This window comes from Anguilla anguilla, chromosome 9 (assembly GCF_013347855.1).
Source record: "Anguilla anguilla isolate fAngAng1 chromosome 9, fAngAng1.pri, whole genome shotgun sequence".
Lineage (NCBI taxonomy): Eukaryota > Metazoa > Chordata > Actinopteri > Anguilliformes > Anguillidae > Anguilla > Anguilla anguilla.
In genome coordinates this window covers 3221166-3239184 of record NC_049209.1, presented here as the reverse complement: position 1 = coordinate 3239184, position 18019 = coordinate 3221166, and the positions used below count along the sequence as shown (strand labels likewise).

Genomic DNA, 18019 nt, shown 5'->3' with positions numbered 1-18019 from the left:
TCAGGCCCACCATGTCCTACTCCACCACAGTAACTCTGATCCATACCTTTGTTACATCTCAGCTGGATTACCGTAACTCCCTTCTCACTGGCATCTCAATCAGATCAATCAGCGAACTTCAGTTAGCCCAAAATGCCGTAGCAAGAATACTGACCCACACAAAAGCATATGATCACGTCTCTCCAATCCTGTATAAACCACATTGGCCGCCAGTAAACCAAATACAATTCGAAAAACCGCCTGGTGACCTCCAGATGGTTTGGCTCCGGCCTATCTCACTGATCTTCTCCTGGACTACACACACACACCCACTCACTCGCTCTGTTCCTCCTCACCAAGACTTGTCAGCAAGAGGAATGTATGTCTGTATGTTTTGATTGACGCGTGCCTTCTTGGCCAGGTCAGTGTCGTAAATGAGAATTTGTCCTCAGTCACTTTTACCTGATTAAATAAAGGTTAAATAAAATAAATAATAACTTGTAACTGTCCCCACGATCTAGCCACTCTGCTCTTGGTGATGGCGATCCCCACCCTTCAGTAGCAAAATCAAAATTCAGACCAATTATTTGTAATTCCATTGCAGCATGGCACTCAGTTTGCAAAGCGAATAAAAACTGATCTTGCGTGGCACAAGGATACCCCTGCTCAGCAATTTACATCTATCTCTTGGTCGGCCTTCCGATTTAATTTTCAGTGTGGAGAGAGATGGGAGGACACGCCTTTAAGGATATCATTGGGAAGAGGGCCTTCTGTCATTCCAGGACCTAAAGGACAAATTTTAAGTTTCTCTGCTCTGCTTTTCATTTTTATGTTTAAAGGTATGCACTGCAAAGAAAATGTGCGGTGTACCACGGGGAGTTAATATAGATATTCACCCTGAGGAAAACCATCAAAGATTTAACGTGGTTACATCTAACAGTTTGGTCTCTGATTTATATGAATTAATTCAAGACTGCACACAGAAGGAGCTGCCTCTAGATTGCATGTTTCAGAGACCTATTTCTAATTTCCTATAGGTTGTTTGTGTACAAAACCGATGTCATTAGGGAACAAAGAGATAGGCCCTTGCAGGTGGGATGGACATGAGTACCCAGTCAAGGCCCCAGAGGGTATTTAAACCAGGCTAGAAGACCAGTGTGGGGTGGGTTGCTGTACCGCAAACTTGTGTTGTGTTTCAGTGATCTTCCCGCTGGCCAGTGTGATTACAATGAACTTTCACTTTCTTCAGTAAAGTGTTTGTTGTCTTGAGTGATGAGTTCCTGCATCTTCCTGACTGTGACTCCACGGGAAGAAGCCGGGTCCTAACACCATGATCACGTCTGAAAGTGAATTCAAATATTCTCTTCCTCCAAAAAAGTGAAACAGTGCAAAATACTGTGGTTTTAACCTGTAAATAATATTTATTCTATAACATATTGGTGCCGGTTTTCTGTTGGAGTGAGCTATATCTGCTTTTCCAGCTGACACACAGTAAAATTTTAAGTGTTAATACAACTCTGACAGAGTACAGAGAGTTGGTTTAACACTGTACATTTCACTGTATAATATTACTGTTTGTTTTGATGTAGTTCTGCTACTGGTCCGTTCGTAAATTCACACATTTATGCTACTGTTGATTTTCTTGCTTTTAAGGATTCAGAAATTTCAGAGAAAATCTCAGAAACACTGACTAAATGAATGAACGAACGAATGAATGAATAGTAAAAATACATCTGAAATTAAAACGTATTTGAGACATGCGTACTGATTTCCCTGAAAAACACACAAATTTGTACCGTTCATTGTCTAAAAACCTTTAAGAACTGGGTGCCGTAAATAATAAAGACTCACAAAGAAGGGTGAGAATAACGGCTGCGGGTTTGGCCCTGTGCTTTCTCTCTGACCTGAATGCGCCTCAAAAGGATTTTAAACACGAAAGCTATTTAAAGTACAAGCACGTGCAGCGCGTTAGCTTTTCGCCTGTTGGCTTGAAGGTGAGAAACTATGGTGTAATTCTGAAAGGGGCCAAGAAATGGGAAATGTGCTTCTTGTGTGCGTACAAAGTAAAGGATAAAACTTGACTACTGAAAAAATTGTCAACGTTATCAAATGTCAAAGCAAGAATGTGTGATCTGTAATCACTGCGTCATTGTATAGTTGTTTGTCATCTTCTTTATTTGAACACTGCGGTGGATTACTTAATTTCCAAGTTCTCATCAAAAACAAATAGATACTGCCAGAAACAAATCTTTAAAACTATATTTATCATGAAATTAGTAGTTGTATTAGACATTATTGTTTTTGCAAAAGTTTTTTGTGATCTATTTTTTATTTATTTATTTTTTTGCAGCGAGACCAATTTCCACATAATTTCAAGCTTTCTGTTTACGTCCGAGGTCTCTGTTATGCTCTTCTGCAGTTCCGGGATCTCTCTTTCAAGAAAAAAACAAAAAAAAACAACAAACAAACCAATTAATCGCAGCCAGTGTCTTTATAATGGATTTGTACACAGTACAGTGGAGCCCAGATTGTGCAAATCAGTCGGAATCATTGTCATTTAAAAGGAGACAAGTCAGTACATTTCACAATCAAAGTTGTTGGGCCATTGGTCCAGTGCAGTGACCACAGCAGGGATGTTTGATATTCATGTTTAGACCTCTAGACTACTAAACTCTGATGTAATTGGAATAGCTATCCCTATGAACTGTTATTCTAGTTTAGTTTCAGCTCCATGGTTTAGGGGACTTGTCATTCTTTAAAAGCCAGGTGAGGTTGGCTTAATCGTTCTGTTAGTCCAAATATTCTTTTTAACAGAATAAGAGAACTGAAATTCAATGGACATTCTTTAAACAAATACTATTTGGCATGTTTAACTGTCGCCAAAACAAATTAAACAAGAAGAGATACAATAGGAAGGTCCTGGGTCACGCCTGCAAACTAGAATGTATCCATGATGCCCCCCAGTGGTTAAAAATGATAATGCAAACAGAGTTTTTACAACAGCATTTAAAAAAAACACTTTTTACATGTTGGGTCTTGATAAATACACATAATGCCTCAGTATTTCAAATAAATGCCTTGTTAAAGACATATCTTTGTGTTTACTGCATTTTTGAGGCTAGGATGAAATGGCTTTTTCACACTGCTTGTTTATATTATATTAATTCTCATCCTTATTTTCATTAATAGCTGCTCCCTGTCATTAGAAGTTTTTTTCCGGAGTTTGCAAATATTTCAATGTATTTATCGGTTGATCAAACACTTGGAACGTTTGGGGCTATATAGTACTGGTCATTTGTATAATTACTTTTTACTTTTGTTTAATTTATTCCTCTCTGAGTGGTACAGTCTGTAAAAGTACATGGCTGAATGAGCTCCTCCCTTTTGCTATTCACGGGCTACAAACTGCTTCTCTGTGGCATCGTCTTGCCTATTGTGTGTAGGAGGGGAAAAAAGCCACTTGCAGGCAATTGTCAGATTTGCATGCTTTAGCAGTATCTGCAGTCTCTAGAGAAAGGTATGTACGTTAAGCAGTTATGTAGTAAGTTATGCAGAAAGCGTGTTTTATTAAAACTATTTTGGACAAATCACAAAGGCCTTTCTCATGCAAACATGCAGGCAATGGGGAAGGGTGTACTTTTCTAAAATGCTTTATTTTTGTTTATCAACGTTTGTTTCTCACACATGGTAACGGGTCACACAGAACAGGTAAAATAACACAGTGCCGTTCTGCTGTTCTGTGTGCTGGAATGGGATGGGGCGTACATTCAACACTGACAACTTTAACCCCTGTCTTATGTTCAGACTTTCAGGTACTGTTCTTGGTCAAATTTCAACAGGTGGCACAGGACGGTAATTGAGAAAGCAGCAAAGTGCAAGAACAGTGTTCAGATAAAGTTTATGACTATTGGTCAGTCAAGTTTTGCATACACACACTTACGCATACACACACAGACACACACAAACCCATACACCCACACACACTCTCTCTCTCTCTCACACACACACACTCTCTCACACACACTTACACACACACACACACACTGTTCATGTGGGAACTACAGTGTGAGAAACAAACGGGCTGTGATTAGGGATGTGGGATGAGTGGGTGGAGTGCTTGCAGGACTTGTACAATCCTGGGCCTGATGCTACACTGCACTAAGACTGACTGCTTCCTCTCAGAGCCTGTTGTGCCTTCAGTCAGTACATAACCAGCAAGCCAGTCAAATATGGCCCAAGACCCAGTTTTACTCAACTACAACAACAAGGGAGGAGTGGACAACAGTGATAAGCTTACAGGGAAATACAGTTCTAAGAGGATGACAAGCTACTGGACTTTGGCCATCTTCAGCAGTACAATTCATCTGTCTGCAAACAATGCATTTGTCATCTGGACTGAGATGGAGCCAAGATGGAACCCTGGGAAACTTCACTGGAGGAGAATATTCCTTGAGCAGATAGGAATAAGATATTCCTCGAGCAGTTAGGAATAAGATATTCCTCGAGCAGTTAGGAATAAGATATTCCCAGAGCAGTTCGGAATAAGATATTCCTTGGGCAGTTAGGAATATTCCTTGAGCAGTTAGGAATAAGATATTCCTTGGGCAGTTAGGAATATTCCTTGAGCAGTTAGGAATAAGATATTCCTTGGGCAGTTGAGACCCCCTCACATACAGAGATGACCACACCATCCCAGAACCCCACCTGCTGCATTGATTCAGGTGGAATTCTGAAATTCCACCTGGAGCCACAGGTGGAGGCAGAGTCATGCCTGCACTTCCAGAAACAAAAGGCTGTAAAACCAGCACAATTTGCTACAAATGCAAAAAATACAACTGTAAGTCACACAAAGATAATGGGATTTTTCCCACCCAAATCAATGATAATGTAAAAAATAAATGTGTCAAGGGGCAGTATATATGAATAAACTTGTTTATGAATGAATTAAATTTATTATAGTGTCATGCACCTAGTAGAGGCCAGCCCATAAGAGCTTATAAGACACTAAAGTGTTATTGTTTCTATATATAAATCAATCCTGGGTAAACTGCCCTCCTACCTGTGAAGTCTCCTTACTGGTTAAATTGAGGCAACATAAATTAATAATCAGAGCACTTGACTCACTGTACAGTCTGATAAGGGTTCACTGAAGTACCTGCTAGTAGTTTATTGTACACGGGCTCATTTAAATTAATATGATGGCCAGATAACTGGCCAGTGCAGAGACTGTGCAGCAAAATGACTGAAAGTGTTATTTAAAACTATACAGACAAAGAGGGACTAAATTGGCGGGGAAATGTCAGATGGGGTCGAAAATAACAGGAGAAAACTTTGTGTGTTTTGTGATCGCTTTGCTTAAGCGCCTGATCATCTTCAAGTTGATGTAAATCCAAAAAGAAATGGCGGCTGGATGACACACTGCACAGTTTACGTTTTGCATTGGATGGAATGCAGCTGGGAGGTGACTTGAGGCCAGGTTCGGGAACGCGTGTTTTTCGATTCCTGCCCACAATGTATGCAGGAAAAGTGCTAAATGTCTGCTCGTATCTGGTGGGATAACTGGTTTTTTTATTACTGCCTTTAAGAGATAATATCATGGTCATAACATTGTGATTAAGTAGCTTGCTGTGTTTCACACTAAGAATGTTGTCTTCTCTTTCTGTCTGTCTCTCCTCAGCTCCACCGACAGCAAATGGACATCCTTGGGGGCGACTAGAGTCATGCATTACATTACATTTATTTGGCAGACCGTTTTATCCAAAGCGATGTACAAAAGTACATATCAAGGTCATTTGAATAACTGCAAAACATAAGGTTCAATAAGGTACAATACTCATTTCGAACAGCTATTCATAGTCAAGAACACAGTTCATTTCACACAGTGAACATAATTCCAACCTACTTATGCAAGTCAAACTAGGGGGAAGTACACGCTCAAATATTAGGACGAAAATACAAATTACAGTAAGTGCTGGAATGGGGGTACATGTAACATGAGTGGGATGAAAGAGGAGAATTTAAGTGAAATGATCCACAGAGTGGGCCTGCCGGTTTTTTTTTAATGCCAGAATTTGCATCTTTAATAGTGCATTTAGGCTAGTTCCAGTTTCAAGTGCAAACCAACATGGTGAGATTTTGTTTTGTTACATGGAAGATCGCCACTGGCTAGATTTCACAATTATAAGTGTGACAGTTATTTGTATAGAAGGTATGCATTGACGTCACTTTCCCACCGGAATAGGCAAAACCTGAGGCAAGGCCTGAGTGGCAAAACATGCTGCGACATGGCTGTCTTTAGTAGAGAAAACTGCAAAACCAGGAGTAACACACACATAAAAGACACATAAGGCTAACGGTAGTCCCTACACGTGAGGGACACGTAATACATTCCTTAATTTCCTTAAATTCCTGCGTTTCAATGCTAGAAGCCTTAAAAACAAAATAGCAGATCTTGAGGCTGTAATGTCAAAGTTAGGACACATCACAGAGACTTGGCTGAGAGTCAGAGATGGAGAGGAATGTTACATAGCAGGCTAGAAGATGATTAGAAAAGATAGATCCAATAAAAAAGGTGGAGGTGTAGCTTTCTATATCAAAGTCAAAATCAAACTGAATGTTCAGGAAATTTCAAGAACTGAATCTTAAACTGGACAGCTCCGAATGTAACAGGATTGAACATGGAATTATGCGTGCCAACGTTTAAAAAGATATGAGGGTCGCTAAGAGGTGTTTTGAAAAGCAACCCGCTCTAGATGTAAAGAGAAATCCCAAAGGTTGATGCTACAGGATGCTCTGCCTATAAACGTGTGAATTTATGAAAGTACCAGTTACAGCTCTATATCAAAATAATCACAGATATCAGCGCGCACTTTCTTCTGCTTTTTTCAGTTTTCCGTGATTTTCAACTATTTTGTTTTTTCGGGGAACATGGGGATTAGCATAGAGGATTGTGGGTCTCGTCGTCTAGGCCATGCATTTCCTACCACACCCACAACATGACATAAAAATAGACGGCGAGGAAGTTCTGCGTGAGTTTTTCAAAGGGAGACGAAGACTTCAGATAGGTAGGAAACTAGATTTATTTTGTAAAACATGTTGTGTTGTCTACCCGTGTAGTGGTGGGGACAGGATTTCTAGTTGCCTGGTTTTGGGACAGGAATATTTTGGAATTAATTTGGATGTCAGGTATGCCATCTGTTCGGCGGGGCATGCCTCATACGTAGGCTATACGCCGATAATTGGACAGTTTTCAGGATTTTCTATTGTAAAGGTTTTGACTGGACTCGCTAAACCCATACAGGCGTACTCATGTCCAATTGGCAGTATTCACAGCTGTTGAAAAAAATGTTTTTTTCCGTGGAGCATCCTTGATAGCTAAATTTCATCTGTAGTCCCTTGGCAGGTAAAAAGCAGGAAAATGTACTAAACACGTGTACAAGCAGCAATTTGCAGTAAGGTCAAATAAGTATGTGCGTGTGCATCAATACATTCTAACAGAAAAGTAAACAAAAATAAAAACTATAGCCTATATAAGCAGAAAGTACCTATATAGCATGATGACAGATAAAATAATAAAACAAAATTAAATTACATGAAAACACATCAACAAACAAGAACATGTAACCAAAGAAATACTTAGAGCCATAAAGTGTATGACAGTGTCATAAATAAATATGGAATTATATAAATAAATTGGTCCCCAAATGATAACACAACCAGCCAAAATTACAAAAAGGTAACAGCTTTTAGTAAATGCCTAGTATAGATAAATTCGAATGTTAAACATGGGTATTTTCAGAAAGCAGTAATGCAAAACATTTTGTAGCAGCAGATGAAACCAATCCATAAATCATTAGATCCTAAAGTGCAGATCGAGTGCAGTCCATTATATAAATAGAGACATCAGTCTTAAAGTTTGTGCAAATTTCGCTAAGTGAACAACCAAACTAAAACAGCGGCACCGGCTCCGTGACTCCCGGTCGAACAACTTCAGTCTGTAAAGTAATAACATCCGACACATCACTCATCCTGCACGCTCCAGTCAAGCTCCTGTGCGACGAACCTCGAGCGTGGCTATGCTCAGTGGTTTCACCCTCCTCCTGCCCCACGCCATTGTTTCACAAAGGACGCCGTCTCCACCATGTTGTTTTTGGCATGCAATATACGGGTTACCTGGCAGGTAAGGGGGCGGCGTTATTGACGGGACTTCCTATCTTGTCAGACCCGATGCCAAGGTTACCTGACAGGTAAGGAGATGGGAAGTAGCCTAGAATCCGCCACTCTATCTTGTCACAATTATATTTTATTTCATAATAACATGTTGTATTTCCGAAGACCTACTCACTCACTGGTTAATCTTTTTCGATCATAATTCGATTTTGAACTTAATTAAACTTTGTCTTCAGAGCAGCGCAGGGTGGAATCTTCGGGCCGATATTTACTGTATGAAAAGCCCTTTTAACATTTAATAGCTTGACCGGATTCACATTAGACTACAGATAATTGTAATTCATTTGACTTGTGACTGGCCAATACGCTCATTTAAGATATCTCTAATTACAACTTTACTAGTTAAAACGCTAATTCATGATATCTCTATTTACATTTTGACTAGTAAGATTGAATTTACTTTCGTCATTAAGTTGTATGGAACCTCAAATTAAAAATATCTAAAATTCAGTTTTGACTGTCCAAAAAGTGAATTCCAGATAGGCTAACTTCACTTAAATTATGACTGGTCGGAACTCAAATTCTCCACATTATTTCCACATTAGTTCTCATTATTCTTAATTTCAGTTAAAGATATCTTGCATTCCTAGTGATGTAAGATATCTAAATTATTTTTGATACCTGAAACTAAGATATTACCAGTCAAAATACAATTGTAGATATCTTGAACTGGAGTTATGACTAGTCAAAACCAAAGTGGATAGCCTATATCTTGAATTTTGTTGATGTGATATGACTGCCTGGTCCCCTGGTTTACAATAGGATAGCAAACTGGGATGAGCTCAAAGATGGTGCATCAGTGTTTCAGCAATAAAAATGATTTGATCAGTCTTGACAAAGTGTGCCTGTCCATTCAAAGGCACCTGTGTCCAAAGCTGTCGATTGTTAATGTGCTGAAGTTAATGCATAGCCACATATCAAAATCTGACCAAAGTTTGTGCCTACAATAAAATTGTGATTCCAACTGGACATTTGTCAATTGAGGCAGTTACCTTGGTGCTAACATACAATGTTTTTTTCATAACAGGAAGCCAGTTATTGGCTGGGGTTCTGAGCATGGGGGACTTTGATGCAGACACGGCCTTCCTCGGCAACTGGGGCAGATTTCAGCAGATTGTCTTTTTCCTGCTCTGCACCACCGCCGTGCCAAACGGATTCAACGCTCTCTCCATCGTGTTCCTGGGAGACAGCCCACCCCATCGCTGTCTGATCCCAGAGGCGGCTAACATCACTGAGGAGTGGAGACAGGCCAGCATTCCCACACAGGTGGTGAACGGGGAGACGGAGTACAGCAGGTGCACAAGATACAGGCTGGACCTGATCTCAAACTTCTCAGCCCAGGGCCTGTCCCCCAGTAAGGATGTCAACCTCTCTGAAGTGCCGCTCGAGGGCTGCTCTGATGGGTGGACCTACAGTAAGGAGACCTACCAGTCCACCATAGTCACTGAGGTGAGCAGCTCGCATTTCACAGCTGACAGGAATGCTTTGGCTATGCTTTGAATGAAGGATTTTTAAACAAATTACATTTTTACAGTATGTTTAACTTCACTTTTACTAGGTTCGCCTTGAGGAGATAACATCTTTTTCAAATGTAATGTATTCCAAGCCAGCAGTGTTAGCCTAGACAAATATTTCTGTGTGCAGTTCAGTGCTGTGATTTGCTTTAAACATAAACGATATGGAAATATTTCTTACTAAGGTAACAAATGTGTTAATGCTGTGTGCATGAATGTGCTATGATCGTATTTAAAAAAAATTTTTTTTTTAAGTTTTTTTCACATGCATAATGCCCTGACAAGCTATTATATGATCTGACAAGCTTTTAAACCTCTCATAGAAACCTGGTTATAACCTTAAAGGGAACCACACTTGTTAAAACTTGTATGGCTTAATATGTTCTAAATGCCCTCAACTAAGGAAATATGTTGTAAAAACCACACAAGATTTTTTTATTTTTTAAACCGAAGTCTTTCATTGAAATTTTCACCTATGGAGGTCACCATTATTTTAGATGCACAGTGCACTTTGGGTAGATGACGTAAGGTTAACTCCGTTTTGTCCAGCAGTTATTAATAGTGAAAAATACAAATGCAATGCCACAGAATTTGTGTGTGACGTGATACATGGGATATCCGTGGGACAGGGCGGATTCAATAAACTTAGTGTATCGGCATGTGCTATCATTTAGGGTTTATGCATTTAAAGGAGGTATCATCTTGGGTTTAAGCTCATATCGTAAGGTTATTACTGATCCACGTTGTAGACATACAATAAATGTTACGTCAGTTAAATTAATGGGGACCATGACCCGTTTCAGTGTCACCAAAAACAATAGTTTCACTCGTAGGGTAAAGTGACTTTGAACAGCAGCTGCTAGAAAACGCAGCTCTTTACGACCGGCAACTTCTCCATCTCTGTTGGCGTATGCGAGCAGTTGTCGCACAGACACCATCTCTAGTGTTATGCCCGACTCTCGTCTCATCCGAAATTCATTTTGATGCCCTTTTCGTTGTGATTGTACGCACTCTCTTTGCAGTTTGACCTGGTTTGTGACAATGAATGGAAACAGCCCTTCACTACCTCCATCTACTTCTTCGGTGTGCTGTCTGGGTCTTTCTTCTCTGGCCAACTTTCAGACAGGTGCATTTTTATCTTTTTTTTTTGTTCAGTAGTAACAATAGATTGCACTAATAGTGCCTTTTATCTCATGAATTCAAGGTGAGGTGAGGAACAAAGAGGGATAATTAAGCCAATAAATGTAGCTACATGAAATAATATATATATATATATATATATATATATATATATATATATATATATATATATTGGTTGGATAGTTAAACTCTTTGAGATTGGTGAGCCAGACAAACAGATCGCTCCCATGTCTGAGTACTCTCCACTCTCTCTGCAGGTTTGGGAGAAAGCCAATCCTTTTCATTACCATGGTGATCCAGACGCTCTTCACCTTCATCCAGGCGTTCTCTCCATCATGGGAGGTCTTCTCTGTGCTCTTCTTCGTCGTGGGACTGGGACAGATCTCCAACTACGTGGCCGCATTTGTACTGGGTAAACTGGGCACCTCCAGAGCTTCAGTATCCCACAAACAATTATAGGTCTGTGTGTAAATGGCATTATGTTCAGTTCCATTATTATGAAGAAAACCTCAGGCCAAATTACATTACATTACAGGCATTTAGCAGACACTCCAATCCAAAGCGACTCATACTTTTTACATGGTGTTTGCATTGTATCCAGTAATACAGCTGGATATACACTGCAGCAATGTGGGTTAAGTACATTGCTCAAGTGTACAATGGCAGTGTCCTAGCAGGGAATCAAACCTGCGACCATTAGGTTGCAAGACTATCTCCTTACCCATTATACTACACTGTTGCCTGACATCATTGCTATACTAATACATCAACCCCCCCGTGATTGTTAATGGAACAACCAAATGTTGGAATGCTTCTCTTTCTTCCCCCCTCCCTCAGGAACAGAGGTCCTGACTGGGCCTCCGCGGATGATTTACGCCTCCCTGGGAGTGTGTGGCTTCTTTGCTATTGGCTACATGACGCTGCCACTCTTTGCCTACTTCTGCAGGGATTGGAGGACGCTGCTGATTGCCTTGTCTTTGCCCAGCATTGTCTACATCCCCCTTTGGTGGTGAGTGTGGTAACATTGCTGCATATCATAGCGAAGTGGGAGGTTTGCTATCAGATATGTCGGTCCAAAATTTTGCCATACTTTTGACTGCCTGGCTGGTATGAAGGCAGCTATTGCTGTATTTTTTCCAACAGACTGCAGTACAATGTCATGAAGCTCTTAGTAGCCAGAGCAAAACGGTGTGTGAGCTTTGTCATCTTGGGTATGGAGATGGAGTTAAGAATGGAGGTGCAGATGTTATTCATTGTAAATACGGGAGTGAAGCAAGGAAAGAAATTCTGCGTGGTATGCCTTTTTAAGACCTCAGAAACGGTGCCTAACGCAGGTTCATCCCGGAGTCCCCCCGATGGCTCCTCTCTCAGGGCCGGGTGGAGGAGGCAGAGGCCATTTTGAGAGATGCTGCCAAGAAGAACAGAGTCACAGCCCCGGAGGTCATCTTCGCCCACACAGAGGTACCAAGTCTGCTCCTTCGATGCTACTACTCTGCATTTCAGATAAGCGTATCTTTACTTAATTTGTTCCTGCTGCTGCTAGTTCGAGAACGTAGTTGTGTGTTAGTTCAGAATCTCTTTAATGTTGCTAGTTTTTTTTTTTTTCTTTGCTAGAAATAGCTGTACAAAATGAGTATCGTACCTTATTGAACCTGTGTTTTGTAGTTGTCCATGACCATGAAATGCACTTTTGTACGTCGCTTTGGATAAAAGCATCTGCTGAATAAATGTATTGTAACAAAGAATACACTTCCATGCAGTTCTCAGACATTTCAAATACCAAATTTAAAAGGGAACAGAAAATTGTAATGTGCTTGTGGGGAGGTTGATTGAAAGATTATTTGACACATGGCTTTTAAAAGTCTAAAACTTTCATGAAAAGTGCAAAGCCACAGTGATATTAATACTGCTTTCTATAGGGTTCACAGAAGCAATTTAAAAAACAGGAATTCCATGGCTTTCTTGAACTCCTGAAGACTAGTAACATCCGCTGCATCACGGGAATGTTGTGTCTAATGTGGTAAGCATCCCTAACGAGTGAGTCACAACACCAAAGCCACAATGTACAAATACTGTTTACTCAACCTTCACCTCACTGCTGAGACTCTCTTGCCTTCCGGTACTTGTACACAATCCAACTCAATTTGATGGAGGGGCTAAGCAATTAACTTAGTCAGCGTATGTTCAATACACACATGACTACACAATTAATTGTACTGCTAGGGATGAAATGATGGCATAATAGAAATAAAATGAATTGAGAGGATCCCAGATATATGAACAAACATTCACAAATGCAGTGTAACGCATAGGTAAATGCTTGAGCCTGAAAGTAAGGATCTTGTCATAACACCCATGTTTAAAAATTGTTCCCAGATTACTGAATACCTGGTGTTGGAGGTTAAAACAATTTCCATGAGAAAAGCCTTATTAGCACAAAGAAGGTTCCAGAAAGGGTTTTTAGATTAAGAAGCATTGTTGATTGAACCTTTTTATTTGCCAAGAACCCTTGAGGAATCCTTTCTCCAAAAAGGGTTCTTCATATGAAAACTGGTTTAACGTTACAGCTTCAAGAAAAACCTTTTGGAACCCTTTTTTCTAGGAATGTATGGACATTGGTAATTAAACAAGAATAAAGAACAGCATTGCACCTTTTAGACAATATAGTGTCAGCGCTTCAGCCAAGAATTGTTTTCAAAAGGGGGTGCATGTTCTATGGATCTTTTCATTCAGTTGGAGTTCTCTAAAATTCAGCTACACTGTTATCAGTCATCCAGACACATATGTGACTTTCTTTTATTTCAGGTTTACTTTAACTATAGGTTACTTTGGCCTGTCTCTGAACACATCCAATCTGTATGGAGACCCTTATCTCAACTGTTTCATCTCTGCTGCCACTGAGATGCCAGCTTATGTCGCCAGCTGGTTGTCCCTGCAATATCTACCCAGAAGGCTGTGCTCTAGCTTCAAGATGCTGCTAGGAGGCGGACTTCTTTTCTTCATTCAGCTCGTACCTGCAGGTGACACTTTCACCACCTCCCCTCTGATCTCATGGACAGTGTCCCAGTCCCATCATCCCTCCACTTCATTTGTTCTCACACAAGGCTATCCACTTTGTTTGCAGATCTGCCCTCCTTGGCCATTTCACTTGAAATGATAGGGAAGTTTTTCATCGCTAGCGCAAGCGCCTTGATATTTGCTTACACGGGAGAGCTGTACCCCACCGTAATGAGAAACACCGCGGTGGGGACCTGCAGCATGGCCTCTCGCGTGGGAAGCTCCGTCGCTCCATACTTTGTCCACCTGGGTAAGGGAATGCGGGAATGTTCGGCTTGTACACTTCTGTGGCACGGACAATAACATTCCGCCGCTGTTTGTGTATCGTGTATGAGTGCTGAGGCTATAATCCAGTGGTTCTCAGGTTGGGCCCTGGGGGACCCCTTTGTATGCTCGTTTTGTTCCGAGCACAATTGCAAAGCACAGCACATTTTAACATGATGTTAATTTTTCTTAATTACACTTTTCATGCTTTGAGGGTTTATTTACCCTCTTAAGCCTCATATGAGAAATAGCTATACATGCCACAAATAATAAAAATCCCATATTTGCATAGTGTTATAGATTTATTTGTAAGTGTTACGTGTGTGTCTGTCTCTCCCTTGGGTTTTGTCTGTCTTGCCCCCCCCCCCCCCCAACCCCGAGATCTGATTGGTATCTCCTGCTTGTGTTCAACACTGAGCAAGAAATGGGCTATAACAAAAACCAGGGTCCCCTAGCACCAAACATAGGAGCCACTGGTCTAATCGCTTGATTTGTTTTTCCTTAATCGAGAATTCAAACCCTTAACCCTGAAGGTGTTCAGTTTGCTAAATCTCCTGTGCACTGATCTGCCTCTCTTGGCCCCCAGTTCCCCTGTGAGCTCACACAGCTACCATTTTTTTTACCCCCTCAGGTACATATGACAAGAATTTGCCTTACATTCTGCTGGGAAGCCTCACCATTATATCAGCAGCCATCACCCTCTTTCTGCCTGAGAGCTTTGGGCGCCCTCTGCCAGACACCATAGAACAGATGCCAAAAAGAGAGAGGTGAGTATGGTAGTACTGATGATGCTGTTGATGCTACTTGTGATGATAGTCGTGGTGAGACCTGTATGATGCCTGGAATAATCATGGTGGTGGTAGTGATTGGGATAATCATGGCAGTGCAGCCTACACGCTCGTGGTGGCGATGTGGTTGCTAGTGAATGTGATCACACCATAATATCATGGTGACGGTGTTGCTGAAGATTATGATGCTGTTGGTGATGAGGATAGATATTGTGTTACTTCTAGTGACAGTGGTGACCACAATGCTGCCGTGATGGTAATGATGCTAATTGTGGTGATGATGATGATGATGATGATAATGTGCCTGCTTTTGCATATTTCTTGACAGGATAAAATGGCCGTGTCTGTCCAGTGAACAGAAAAACCTACAAAAAAAGGGCAAGACTTATTCACCGAAAATCATTGCGGAGACCAGGATTTTGTCACCAGAACTACCTTTCCATGAGAAATCATGCTGTGAGAGTTAGGGATGTAACGATATTCTCCACTCATGGTTCGGTGCATTACATGGTACTTGGTTTACAATTCGATACACCCATGTTTTTTTTTTTTTTTTTTTCCGCCAATTTCTTCTATTTTCGCTTCCTCCGATACATGTGGAGTCGCCAGCCGCTTCTTTTCACCTGACAGTGAGGAATTTCACTGGGAGAGCGTAACGCATGCAGAGGTTCACGCTATCTCCCCCACATCCCCTCCCTGCCGAACAGGCGCCCCGTCCAACCAGTAGGAGTCGCTAATGCTATGATCAGGACTCATACCCTCACCGGATTCCCACCCGCGAACACTGCCAATTGTGTTCATAGGAACGTCTAACCAAGCCGGTAGTACCGCTGCCGGGGACTGAACCCGGGAGGCGAGTGCTTATACCTCTACACTACCCAGACGGCCACACCCATGATATTTTTTAACAAAGTTTTAATGGAAACAACTCAGGACAAGAAGATTCCTCCTTTATTCTTCAGCCATAAAGTTTTTTTTTTTTTTTTTTTTTAAGTATTGAATTTGCAAATAATAGAATCTCTTTAATTGAAATGAAATAAATTGGCTTTTAAAAGCATATGCAGTGTCTAAACGAAATTAAATTGTAATATACTGAAAACAAAATTTCCTCATTACAGTGAAGTGCAAATTTCTGAACCGGAGAGACAATCCGCTGAGATGAAATGTGCAATTTTGTTTATTCACCAGTGTCCATACTGTCTTAGAAAAATTTTTTATTGAAGGTGTAAGGTTAGAACCATTTTCACCTGGAAAGCCGTTTTTTGATCAAAGGGTTCCTCAAGTGTTTTTTGTAAATAAAAAAGGTTCGATGAAGAATGCTTTCCGTTCAAAAACCCCATTCTGGAAGAGAGTTCTTCACGGATTATTTGCAGAGTGAAACAATTCTACAGAGGCAGGGTTCTACATACAACCTTTTTAATCTTAACAAAACAAACTGTTTCTTGTTAATGTTTAAAACCAATATTTTACATCAGGTATTGAGGTGAATTGTGTCTTGGTGGTCTGACAATGCACTTTTGATGAACGTTTCAAAAGATACACACCAGAATATTCTTAAATGTTTTGCAAAAAATATGATCAATTAGGTTTATTTATTGGATATTTAAAAAATAATAATAGCCATAATAATAGATAAAAGCATGTACAGCCTACGTGCTGTGACTCATAGATAGAAATGTGTCCAGTGTTCTTTTTGTATGGAGGGGCAGAGTTGGTACTTCTGTTTGGGTGAAGATGACTTCTGGGGCTGTGACTCTGTTCTTCTAGCTAGCACCTCTCAAAATGGCCACTGCATCCTTCACCTGAGAGAGAAGCCATCAGGAGAACTTCAGGATGAACCTGCATTAGGCATCATTTCTGAGATTCATGTTAGCCCAGCTAACAATGTTAACAAAAGCACTGTAATCGACAGTAGGCTACAGGTAACTTCTGAATGTTGCATTACCACATATTGAGCGACTGATACGTCCTTAGTCGAACAAAGTCACAACCACTGTTCGCCTTGGCTTCATCCCAAACCTGAAGTCTTTACACCTAGTGTAACATGCATTAATACGTAGCTACGGCTAGAAAAGGGTTCGCTGATTTTTTTTTTTTAAGGGCTAGCTAATATTTCTTTAGTATCGAGGGAAAATTACATCGTTGCCTGTAGATGGCGCATGCGCACTCGTTCTTGAATGAACTGGCGTTAAAGCTGAGGCGATGAGCGCGAACATACAGAAAAGACGCAGATATTAATGGTTACTATTTTATACCTAATACATTGAAATACACCAATTTCACTGCAACCCATGTTAATAAGCATTGTTTTTGTTAACTGTTAGATTATTACGGCGAAGAAGCCCAGTTTTCCATTTATCGTCCTTCCTACCTCGAGCTCAGGTGAGTTTCCCTTGTTGCAAAGTTGTGTTGTTAGCTATAGCATCTTGCTAGCGATCTCGGGATGTTCTAAGCAAACAAGAGTGAGTTGAAGAAAATATAACCATTAAAACCTGTCTAAGTATTGTTAAATGTTTTTAAAGTCTGTTTACTAATTGTACTATTCGTATTTTGGTGAAATTGCACGTTAGAAACACTTTGTTTTCTTTGGGCCACCAGTGTGTTAGCTACAAGTGATGACGTCTTTTTGTAGGCCAAAATCGGACATTTCTGCCCTCGGCGGATTGACTATTCTTTTTCCCCCATAGGGATTTAGTTTTCTGCCGTCTGTGGTTAACGTATGCCCAGTGGAGTTTTGTTATACGAGATAAATTACACCTATTACTGTCCAACCGTGAATTTTGAAGTTACGTGCTTTATATAGCCTATGTAAGTTGCTAACATGTTGCTGAAACTACAACGGTTGTCGCCTGCAGGCAGGCTAGTATGGAAACCAGAGTGGCGGTTGCATATAGCAACTTATACTACTTTTTAAAAGCTCAAACCAGCGTCGAAATTCACGGTTAAGATATTAATGTGTGTAATTTATCTCGTAGAACAAGTTCACCACAAACCTTATTTTCGGGGAAAAACGAAATCCGTATGGGGGGAAAAAAGCATTGGAAATCT

At 40.6% G+C, this 18019-nt stretch overlaps 1 protein-coding gene across 5 annotated transcripts in view; it reads left to right on the top strand.

Moving 5' to 3' along the window:
* Positions 1-18019, top strand: part of LOC118236697 (solute carrier family 22 member 5-like) — a 45890-nt gene that overhangs the window by 24793 nt on the left and 3078 nt on the right. Inside the window, exons 2-12 of one of the 5 annotated variants that reach the window (XM_035435265.1) lie at positions 5657-7043; positions 9236-9657; positions 10745-10848; positions 11120-11274; positions 11700-11871; positions 12197-12323; positions 12782-12882; positions 13668-13882; positions 13987-14169; positions 14815-14950; positions 15300-16030. In XM_035435265.1, coding sequence (XP_035291156.1) covers positions 6950-7043; positions 9236-9657; positions 10745-10848; positions 11120-11274; positions 11700-11871; positions 12197-12323; positions 12782-12882; positions 13668-13882; positions 13987-14169; positions 14815-14950; positions 15300-15438 — 1848 coding nt within the window. In that variant the 5' untranslated portion in view covers positions 5657-6949 and the 3' untranslated portion in view covers positions 15439-16030. Of the gene's footprint in view, positions 1-5656; positions 8226-9235; positions 9658-10744; positions 10849-11119; positions 11275-11699; positions 11872-12196; positions 12324-12781; positions 12883-13667; positions 13883-13986; positions 14170-14814; positions 14951-15299; positions 16031-18019 lie in introns of those variants that run through there. The other 4 variants (XM_035435269.1, XM_035435268.1, XM_035435267.1 and 1 more) reach the window with 4 other exon arrangements.